This window comes from Tachypleus tridentatus, chromosome 8, assembly GCF_004210375.1.
Source record: "Tachypleus tridentatus isolate NWPU-2018 chromosome 8, ASM421037v1, whole genome shotgun sequence".
NCBI lineage: Eukaryota > Metazoa > Arthropoda > Merostomata > Xiphosura > Limulidae > Tachypleus > Tachypleus tridentatus.
The window spans coordinates 105,463,366-105,475,610 of record NC_134832.1 but is presented as its reverse complement, the minus strand read 5'-3'; the positions used below and the strand labels follow the sequence as shown (position 1 = coordinate 105,475,610).

General features: G+C 31.9%; 1 protein-coding gene across 1 annotated transcript in view; it reads left to right on the top strand.

Annotated features, from left to right (window-relative positions):
• Positions 1–12,245, top strand: part of LOC143223130 (E3 ubiquitin-protein ligase UHRF1-like) — a 57,594-nt gene that overhangs the window by 40,202 nt on the left and 5,147 nt on the right. The window contains 5 exon segments of the mRNA XM_076450641.1: positions 2,689–2,851; positions 6,320–6,457; positions 9,216–9,303; positions 9,456–9,595; positions 10,487–10,585. Of these exon segments, the coding sequence (XP_076306756.1) occupies positions 2,689–2,851; positions 6,320–6,457; positions 9,216–9,303; positions 9,456–9,595; positions 10,487–10,585 (628 nt within the window).

The window sequence follows — 12,245 nt, the reverse complement described above, 5'->3', positions numbered from 1 at the left end:
CTTTTCCATAGGAACTTGGAGTTCTTCAGGGCTGTGTCTTGAATAATGCATTTTTCCCTGTGAATATTAATGCTACTGCTGCACAACTCCTACTGTTGTAAATGGGGTCAATGTCAATTACTTCCACATCTCGTATCACTTGTCGAATACAAGTTTTATTGACCAGAAGCTTCAGACTGTCCTCAATCATTTGTTGAAATGGATGACAACAAATGGTTTTACCTTTTTCTAAAACCATTTGTATACACTTTTGCCACCAACAAGGGTATTCACCCTATTTCAGTGGTGTTTTTTCCATGGTCACTTAAGCAAAGTTTCTGGGGGCTTATCTTTGACTTTAAGCTGATCTTTATTTCAAATATCAAGCAGCTATGTATCAAGTATACAAGGGAATTAAACATCCTCTGTGCTCTCTCTTCCACATCTTGGAGAGCAGGTCAATGTTCTATGCTAAAAATCTATAGTGCCCTCAGTTGATCGAAACTGAACTATTGGTTTATGGTCTACGGTTCTGCTAGGATCTTGACTTTGAAGACGTTAGACCCTATTCACCATTTCAGGCTTTGGTTCTGTGTGGGGGCTTTCCACCTTTCTCTAGTCCAGAATTTGAACACTGTGTGCTTCTTGCAACTTTATTTACTGTATGCTTCAAAACTTCAGTCATTACCACAGCATCCCCCTTGGGGTCGTGTCTTCTTCCCTCGGGGGGTTATGCTTTCTCAGGAGAGACAGTCTGCCATTCTTTCTTTTGGTCTTCATATCCAGATGCAACTGGCTCAATATGGTCTCTCTTTGGATGATGATGTCTCCACTGGCCAGCCCATTCTACCATGGCTTATTACTATCCCCACCTATGACCTTTCTTTAAGACTTCTGAGAAATACTGCCTTTTGTTTGCTGAACATCTTTCAAGTCATCGTTCCATTCCCATCTATGTAGGTGGTTCAAAATCAGGTGACTCTGTGGGTTCTGCTATGGTTTATTGTGTTTTTGTGGTTGCACACAGGATCCCATTTACAGTTTGAGTGTCCACTGCTGAGTTGTACACCATTTCTCTTGACCTGGATTATGTAGAAGCTATGCAGTGCACCACTTATACTATTTATACTGATTCTGGAATCAATTCACATTCATTCTCACCCTCTTCTTGTTAATATTTAAAACTGAGTGTCCTGTTTCTTTTTATCTTCTGTTTTTATCCAGTTTTTCTGAATAAAGGCCATGTTGACATTTGTAGTAATGAGCTTGCTGACACTGCAGCTAATTCTGTCTGGTTTGGTGCTACCATTGTTGTGCCTGTCTGATATATGGACTATGGTCTTATATTCAAGGTTTGGCTCCTTGCTAGTTGGCTGTTGACTTGGAGTGAGTAACACATGACAACAAGCTTTTTCAGGTCAAATTTTCTGTTGCTCTGTGGCCATCTTGTTTGTGTCCTTAGAAGGAAGAAGTTATCTTGGCTGGGAAACACATTAGACATAGTTTTTCTAACTCATTGATTTCTTTTATCTGGGACTGATGCACCAATATGTGGCCTTTGTGACACTCAGTCACAATAGCCTACATTTTACTGTCATGCTATTATTACAACTCTGAATGATGGCATCATTTTAGACATGTTTTTACCAGAGATGCTGACCAGTGTTATTGGTGATGGTGACACTGTCCATCTTACTTGTGTTTTTAAAGTTTAAGGGCCATTGGCCTTTTTAATTCTATTTAAGTTTTTATACCTGTTTTTTTAAAGTTTTTTTTTAGTTTACCTTGATTAATTTTTACATTTTACAATGATTTTACTTTTACATTTTTTTTTGTCAGTTTGCAAATAGCCCAGTTGCTTTGTGTCAGTGAATACTAATCAATCAACCAACTTCGAGCTTCACAATAGTAACAATTAAGCCTATCCTTATTACTACTTGTATACTCATTCCCCATGCTACGTTTTCTTTGCCTCTTTTTCTTTTTGCATTTAGTTTTTCTTGTTCTCACCACTGTTTAGTCTTAGTTTAAAATTTCTTTCACACTTGAGGTAATAGCCTTAGCGAACAAGTCAATCCCTACCCTATTTAAATGTAAATCATCCCTTCCAAAAAGCTCCTGAAATGTTTCCACAAGTCCTATCAGCCTATTTGCTCGTTTTTACATACTAACCTCAGCCTAGCTTTTAGACCTAATGATGTACTTATAATTTCATCTCCACAGTTAATTCTGGACATTATCTCTGACAAAATTAATCAGTCCTTTATACTTATTAATTAGCTACTCTGACCTACCTTTTCATAAATCATTATTCCCTACATTGACCATATAAATTGCATCTTTGCTATCTCCTTTTATTATATTTCCCTCTTTGTCAGTTATCTTTCACCTGTGCTTCTGGATAACATGATCTGATTCTTTTCTCCCAAAGTTTTAAATGAGTATGTACATTTTTAAGTGTTATTTGCATAATACTTTACAACATCCTGATTTTGTTTTATTTATTATATTATTTTCTGTTCAGCTAGTAGTTTATAATGTTATGAAGTTGCTGTTCAATAAAAAATGGCTTCAAGAACAGTCTTTATATGATTTATTGAAAGCAGGTTTGTAATTATCTTCTTTATTATGATGTTTTTTTATTTATTTATGCTCTCTTCTGTAATATTTTGTTTGTTCAGTATTAATTCTTTCCATCTTGTTTTTTAGGGCATTGGCCTTAAACTGTGCTGCTCAGCTGAATGATAAGACAGGTGCCGAAGCTAAGAACTGGAAAGAAGGAAAACCTGTGCGAGTAGTACGTAGTTCTAAAGGCAAGAAGCACTCAAAATATTGTCCTGAAGATGGTATTCGATATGATGGGCTATACAAGGTTAGTATTTTATCACTTAAAAAAAATTATCTATAGTCTGTTTTTGTTCTGTGTAAACATTGAAATAAATATATGTATGTGTGTGGAGAACTGAAAAATCAAGCAAACACTTTATTAGCCTTTTGGATAATTTGAGATGATGTAGTACTAGTGTAAACTTCTGTGGACTTCATCAGTCATGAATCTCAATTGTGTGGAGACTTAAGTAATGTCTATTTTATTACTATGGGTATACAGTGTCCTGACGCTTCTTTCCTACAAAGTCACCTTCAAATTTTTTTTAACTTTATCATAGTCAGAAAGTTCACACATGCTTCTTAAGTTTCAAATCTTAAAATAATAATTCCATGTTTCATTTCAATGATTATTTTACTCAACAATACTTTAGTATTGATATTTTGTCATCTATTTAGTGTAATTCTTAAATGTGAAAAAATTTCAGAAATACATTTCAGGCAACTGAAGAATTTAGTTTTAAAACAACACATATTTTAATATTTTTCTGTTAATCTCAAAAGATAGGTTTTATAATGAAAATAAAATATACTTGTTACATATAAATTGATTTTGACTAAGAGTATTGTTAATTATTCTTACATGACACCATTCGAAAGATCTGGTCTTAGGTCACTGATGTTTTTTAGTTTGAGGTATTTTTTGCAGATTACAGCAATAAATGATTACTACTGCACTTATATAAATTGTCAAAATAGATATGTTAGAAAAGATACATAACATCAAGTTGAAATTAACTGATTATATAAAGTGGAAATGTCTGATCACATATATTAAAAAATAAAGTTCTAAGATAAAATTATTTTCAATCAAGTTTTCAAGAGTATTGAAATTTAGTGATATAAAAAAATAAACTAAATCAAACTAAAATATTTTGACAAATATAGATACTGTTCACTAACTTTGTAGCAAGTTTTGTACAGTCTAGTTATGTATTTCTAATTTGTGAGAAGGAGCACATCAAGTGATATTAGTAATATCTTACCTGTCTCCCTGGTAAGGGGCTAAACGAAATATGGTGCAAGTTTGTTTTTTTCTTGTATAGATACTGTATATAATTTTTGCTTTGGTCAATAAATCTTGATTTGTTGGAATTAAAAGATAATTAATATTTTTCATGTTTATATGTTCTTATTGTTCATGACTCTAGTATACTGACTTGGTTAGTTGAAAAACAATTATCAGTAATTATGATGAGGCTGATAGTATTTTATGTTCCACTTGATCTTTCTTTTAAATCTGGTAAAAAATAAATAAAATGTATATAATTCAGGAAATGCATTCATTTACTTTAAACAACTTATGCCACTGGAAATTGAAATTCAACTAAAACACAAGATAAACCAGGAAAGGGCATCAACTTCTTTAGTTAATTATGATCGAGAAATTGAAGGACCTCTATATCATTATTGTTTGCTGACAATGTAATGTTTGTGTCTATTCCTAAAAAAGAAAGTACCACTTGTTACAACCTTGTAACGTAGTTATAGACTATTATGATGATTATGGCAAGATGTTTTGCAAAATTTTGCAGTCAATTTTAAAGTTAAAAATATTTGGAATTATCCAATAACCAGTTAAGTGCAGTATACAGGTGCAAACACATACTTAAAATTCTAGCACACAAGAAGTGCTTTTCCAAGGATTCTTTTATAGAGACTTAGGCAAAGTATTCATAAAGATCAAAAGTGAAACTTTTGAACCCACTCACACACACATGCTTCAAGTGATAACTGCTAGAAATTGTATACACAGACAACAATCTCTATGGTTAAAAATTATTATTATTATACTTAAAGTATATTTTAGGAGCAATACATATTATCATAGTGTATTTGTTGTTGTTTGGGTACAATTCTTGTGCACCTCCTAACTTGCGTGAAAAACAAAGTGTTTCTGACATTCATTGCATTTAGGTTTCGAAGTGGCCTTTTCTGCAAATGGTCAGGAACAACAAGGAATTTTCAGTACTTGAATGTATGAAAATGTCATACGAAGATAATGTATCAAAAGTATCAATAACAAAGATGAATGTACGTACTTAGAAGTACAGACTTAGATTCTATTTATGGAACAACTGTAGGTTTATAAAAACTAATATAGAAATCCTTCTTGATTGACCCTTGAAATATTTTGAATGATTATCTTAAGTGTAAACCCTAAAAAATAAAAACTATTACATAAACGAAAGGCTTCACTTTTTCAGCTTGTTTTTTTTCCTTTATGAATATACGAGGGCTGTTCAAAAAATACGCGGACTGATGTCATAAAACAAAATGTACTTTATTTAGTAGTTACTGGTGTGGGACCCCTTCAAAGTACTCTCCTCCCCAACGCACACACTTATCCCAACGGTGTTTCTACTTGTTGAAACAGTCCTGGTACGCTTCTTTTGTAATGTCCTCCAGCTCCTTTGTTGCATTTGCCTTACTCTCGGGAATGGTCTCTAATCTTCTTCCTTTCAAGGGTCTTTTGAGTTTGGGGAACAAGAAAAAATTGCATGGAGCAAGTTCAGGTGAGTAGGGGGGGTGGGGAAGAACAGTGATTGAGTGTTTGGCCAAAAATTCACGAGTTCTGAGGCACAAATTTCGCAGCAACGTGGTGCATCTTCAATTTTTCGGTCAAAATCTCGTAACAAGATCCAACTGGTATTCCACACTCTTCAGCAAGCTCCCTGACAGTCAGACGTCAATTTGCTCGCACCAGGGTGTTGATTTTGTCGACGTGTGGGTCGTCAGTTGACGTGGAAGGATGCCCAGGATGCTCATCATCTTCAATGGACTGTTGACCATCCTTAAAACGTTCATGCCACTTGAAACATGCCATACGCTTCATAGCAACATCACCGTAAGCCGTGTTAAGCATAGCAAAAGTTTCAGTCGCAGATTTTCGAAGTTTAACACACAATTTCACAGCAAGTCGTTGCTTCTTCAGGTCATTCATTCTGAAATCAGGTCATTCATTCTTTTGGGTTTAAGTTGTTGTATAAGTATATATACAACAACTTAAACCCAAAATAAACCAATATAAAGGAACGCCTTTATACCTATATTAATATAATAAATAAAATCACACTTCACTTAAAACCGCATAGCTAATACACAAATGAAGATATCTGCAATCGGGAAATGGGGTCATAATCAGCTGATCTGTGCAAACCTAGCGACACCAAGTGGATTCCCCTGGAACCAACTGGAGCCGCACAATTCAAACAGTCCGCGTATTTTTTTAACAGACCTTGTAAGTTATTTTATCTCTGTAATAGAGTTTGAATAGAATAAATGCTCTTGGAAGGTTGTTTGACTTGCAGAAGTTTGTTAGATGCTGCTAAAAATTTAAACTACATTAAAATAATTCTACCTGAAAATAAAAGACCATGCCTTTTATTATTATAAATCCAGAAACTTACTACACATACCTGAGAATGAAGCATTTTGTTACTTATATGTTTAGGTAGTAAAATATTGGGCAGAGAAAGGCAAATCTGGATTCTTGGTGTGGCGATACCTCTTACGGCGTGACGACCCTGCTCCTGCACCATGGACAAAAGCAGGAAAATTGCGTATTAAAGAACTTGGACTTAAGATGCAGGTAAGGAGAAATAGTTTTAATAATTTTCAAGCTGAGTGTTTATTATTTTTCAAGCTAAGTAGTCTACATTGATTAGTTTATAACAGTCCAAGTTTGATATTACATAACTAAATTTACTTGAAAAGTTGTGATTAAATTATGCATTTATAGAAACTGATCACAATATAATCTTGTGATTTATATTTACTATGTTGCAAGTTTGATAGCCCATGAAGACTTTTCTTTACAGTTTGTTCTCTTGAGAAAAAACAGAAAACTTTTCAAGAATATTTTAATAATAACTATTAGAATAATGAGTGTTGCATTTTCTTTTTACTCAATAGTTATTTTTAAATTATTTTTCATGCAAGTTTAAGATAATAATAAAAACCTTTAAAAGTTGTGTTGAAATTATGCTAAGAAAATACTCATTATTATTTTAGAACTTAGATCATAAGATTAAGTACATTACGCAGTTTTTTCTCTTGATAAAAATCAAATCAGGATTTGTGATTATAAACTTGTATTTATTGATTGGAATCTTAATACTTCAGCAATTACAGATATATGTTATATTTTGAACTTTAATGTATCTTCAGCAGTTGAAATTGGCATATTTACATATACAGCAAGATCATTAGAGTATTTAATAGAAGACATTGATAAAGTATGTTGTAACACTAAGTTCTTGAGGAGGTTCTTTTGCATTATTTGCCAAAAGAAAGAACAAGTCCAGTTCACTTAATTCAAATATCTACAACTTGTAAAGTTTCATTAATTAATAGTAGGCTTAACTCCACAGATAACTTTAAACAGTTACTTACTACTTTCTGTCATATGTAAAATTCTTCTTGTACCTCTATTATTCAATGAAAAGTTAAAAACTTACTGTGCTGAAATACCAATCTGGCTAACTCTATTCTCTCCTAACACGTTTTTGTACAGCTCTAAGTTATATTTCCAGTGCTCGATTTAGCTTTAGATGAAGCTATTAACCATAATGGTATAATAATTAAGAATCTTTTTAACTTATAGAGACACTATTCATAAGTAATGAGCTAGTGAAATATTCAGTGTACAGATGATTAAAAGATGCTCAAATAAAGTTTTTCATTAAGAATTGTACTTCTGTAAGCTAATCATTCAGTTAGTCAGTATTTGTTGCTAGTAAATTAGGCCTACAGTAGTTTCTGTCAAAGTTTTCTCTTTGAAATTAGATCTGCAGGTGAAAGTGGCTATATTAGGTGTTAAAAAAGAAAATTATCAATTGGTTATATGGACTGGACCTTGCTATATTTTTATCAAATAATCCAACAGATCCTGTGTGGTGATATAACATGTTTAAATAGTTTCCCAAATTTTCAAGAAAGTTCCATACTTTGAGATTATCACTTGGAAGTGACACTAACATAAATAAATTTGTTAACTTGTAAATAAAAAACATAGACTATTACAATTCTTTTAAGGGAATCGGTATTTATATATTTGTAGTTACCAATCAACAAAAATATGAATTTGAAATTAAGCATTAGTAATGCAGTTTTTAGAACTATTTTCATGTAAAGTCACCAAATGTTGCAATTTTCTATATGAGAGTTAAGATATTGCATACATTACAGTTAATAATTGACCTGCACACTGTGCACTTAGTCAAATAAATGCACCTAACTTAGGTTTGGAAACAAGATAAAAACACCCACTCCTAATAGCTGTAAAAGAAGAAATTAATGAGAGGGGAAATTCTTACTTTGCAAATCTTTGATAAGTGTGTGTAACATCAGTAAGTGAAATTTAATTTATTATTTAAATTTAATGCAGTTTTTCTAATTTACACAAGATGCTTGGTATGAGTAGGTGTCAAAAATTTACAAAGATGCTATATACATGTGTATCATATAGAGGGCTTATATTTCTCTGTATTTATTAATTTCATATTTTGTTCATTTGTAGCTATAATAGTTTTATGTAAGTAAATTGTCGTTTTGAAGGGAAGTTTGCTTTTTAACCATTTTTCATCTCTGCACAAGGTCTTATTTACTTTGTATAGTGTTTTAATTTTACAAGCAAGAACAATCTTTCATATATGATTCTCATTTTAAATATCTCAAGTATGTACATCCATCTGCTATCTGAGTCTAATGCAAATATTGAAACTTATTATATCTCTATAGTTGGGGGTCATTTAAAGCATCCAGAATAAACTAGTAGTTGGATACAAGTTATTAAATAGGGACATTCATAAGTGACTGCACAAGAAAAGAGTTAAAGTTAATATTAGTGCATAACTATTTCCATTGCTTTCCCAGAGTTTATTTGGTGTAAGCCAATTTAATTTTTTTATTATGGGATTATTAATGGTATTCATCTGTTAAAAACCAGAAAACAGAAGCCCTATATATAGTTACGTGTGTGTGTGTTTCAAGTTTTTCATGCACATTTAATATCCTTTTGGCATATTAAGAAATAAATGTATATCAGGTATTTATATTAATTTATGCGGTACATTTTTCTGTACTGAAGATTTTTGAAGTTATTTATAGCAGAATTTTACAGTATACATAACTGGATGACTACTACAGCTGTAAAGGTCATAGTCACCAGTTGATAATTTAAATTCTTTACTTATTTTACTGATCTCATTCAAGTCATATATTCTGATACCTCCATCCAGGAAAAATTCATTATGCTAAAAAAACCTTGCTTTTGTATGTTTGGGGAAGTGAATTTTGTTGTACAAATATGTTTCTCGTTAAATAAAATTTAATAACATTATTTAAAGTATCCTGAAGGTTACCTGGAGATTATGGCAGAGAAAGAGAAAAGTGAACAAAATGTAAAGAAAGGCAAAGGGAAGAGATCTCAAGAGGGTAGGTTGTAGCAATTTTGAGATAGCTCTTCATATAGTTAAACTGAGTATATAAAAAAAGATTAACTGTTTTAATAATATTCATTGATATGTAAAGATACTGTAAAACATCAAAGTGAAATGTGACATTCACAGGATATCTGATTCTTCTAGGAGAACCAGGTTTAAGTCCTAAAAAGAAAAAATCAGCAGTGTTTTGCATTCCTGAAGATATAAGCAAACTGATAAAGGAAGATAAGTTAAATCAGAAACTTTGGAATGAATGTAAAGCTGTTGTGAATGAGGGTCAACAGGTATGTTAACAAGATTAAAGACAAAAAAACAAAACAACTAATATATGCATATTTAACAGCTATCATAGAATTGATAAACTCTATGTAGGGATAGGCAAGGTACTTAATAGGCAAATACGTGCTACACTATCAACAGTGACACTTTCACTTTAAAAGGTGCTTGCCACTGACTTTCTTTTATTTCTAAGATACCAAACATGCAGGTGAATAACCAATCAAGTTGTTGTTCATCTTTGTTCTTTTTTTCAGTCAAGATAACTCTACAACAACGTTATCACTAATGTTAGTTTAAACCTAAATACACTCTGTGTATTTCTAGACAGTGCACAATATCTTCATTTAGTTGTAATAACTACTAGTAATTGAAATGTAATTCTAGTGTAATATTAAATTTTAACAGTGAACGTTATGTAGGGATGATCCTTGTATAGTTGTATCATCCTTGTTTGTTATTACTTACAATTAATTTTAGATCTCAGTTGAACACCTTGATGTGAAATGTATTGGTTGTCCTTACAACTTGTTATAATAACTATTCATGAGAATTTATATATCATAACATTACCTGAAGCAAAGTTTGGTAAAAAATAATAATAACTTTGTCTCCCTTAGTTCTTTTCAATTTTGGGTTGACTAATAAAGTTGAATTCCTCATATGACAGTACTTATTCCTTGAATTGAAAAAATACCAAAAGTGTACGTTCTTGAAGTACAATATCATATGTTGTGTGGATGACTTAGATTTCTTGTTTCATGAAAACTTTTCATGAAAGTTGTTAGAAATGGTCTTTTAGTGGAAATCTTTATAGTATATTATAGTAAGTAATGTCACTAGAATGCAGTTTGTTTTCAAAGTAACTTGAGTGTGGTTATTTTCTCATTAATTACCAGGTCTTCTTGAAAAAGGTTGAAGAGCTGTTTTTGTGTATTTGCTGCCAAGAGGTTGTCTTCCAGCCTGTTACCACAGATTGTTTGCACAATATATGCAAGGTATCTTAACTACCAATATATATTTACTTCTGAAACTTTTGTTAGCAAATCATCATAAGCTAAAGTAATTCTGTAAAGTAATGTATATTTTAACAAGTGTTGTGAAAGTAGTTAAAATGTATATTTTATTGAAATTCTACCATTAGAGTAATCATTTATTAAACATTATTAAATCAAGCTAACAAAAGAACGTTTTAGTATTGGAAACATAAAACAGTGTCTTTGTTTAAAAGCAAAAAAAAAAAAATACTGAATCTTCGGTACAAATAATTTATGGATGATCTGACACTGTGCAGGAAGAATCTGCATATGATGTGATTTTTTTTATCTGACAGGAATATTTGTTTTCAGTGAAGGAAAAATTTATTTCTTTTTGCACGAGATCTGCTGCAGATTGTGCAGTATTGTTACAAACCTCCATATTACGTCTAGGTTTAAATCAGTCCAAATGATTTTTTAAAGAGGTTCATGCTACAGGTCAGCTAAAAGTGCAACTCTTTTTATTGAGCTTATTCTTTAACTCAGATGGGCCATTCTTGTTAACAACATGCTTGATGTCAAATAGAAGAGTTACTATTCTTTCAAGGTTTATGCTTCAGATCTTATAAATGTGACTGTTGTGAGACCAATGCTTCAGGTCTGATAAAAGGATTTGTTTTTATGACTTTTTTTTTTAATGGAGTCAGGTCATAAATCTTATTGTGGGAATGGTGAGGACTTCTGCTTTAGTTCTGGAAATAATGGGACATCAACTTTAGAGTATTTATGGTTTTTATTTTGTGGATTGGAGAGAGTAGTGATCTCATGGCTAGACCATCTGTTTGTTTGTAGAATTCCTTGTTGTATTGTAGAAAATGGTTGTTAGTTCTATTATGGTGTCTATTTTCATATCTGTTCTGTGTGGTAGAGTTGTCATTCAGAAAGTTTGGGATGACGTAATCCCTGCAGCATAGTAGGAAGGTCACATGATTAGAGCAGTATGTGAGCTTTGTAAGGTTCTTATTGTAGTCATTGATTTTCTTGATAGAGGCTGGTCCATAACTCATTAGGTATTCTTTGATAGATACTCTGCCTAAACAATCTATCAAAGAAAATTTTTTTTTCAAACATTGTCTTGTAGAATTTGAAACTTAAAACATATGCTATTAAAATATGGATTATTAGCTAAGAGTTTATGCTATACTAATTGATATATCATAAACAAAATAGTTTTATAAAAATTGTAATATAAGATACAATCTTTTTGTCATCCTCTACACTTGTGTCTCCGCAACAGGTAGTTGCTGTCCATTCTACAAAGTATCATCAAGAATGTCCTCATATATGATACACATTTTCTCCAGGATTCTTGTCTTCTCTATTCCTTTCCAACACTCCTTCAAAGGTTAAGAAATTAAAAGTAAATTACTAACTATAGAATCATCATTGCTCAGACAAACCATAATTCTTGTAGGTGTCAGTTCTGTTTTGTTACAGAGCTATCCAATGGAAAATTAGACCCCTCCTACTACACCATCTGTCACATCTGCTCTTTCAGGATATATTAATAGTTCTTTTTTACATTTAATGGTATATTATGTGTAACATAGAAATTCAAGATTTTTGTTTATCAGATGGCATATTGTGTATAACAGTGTGTTCTGAACAGATAGTAGTCAAT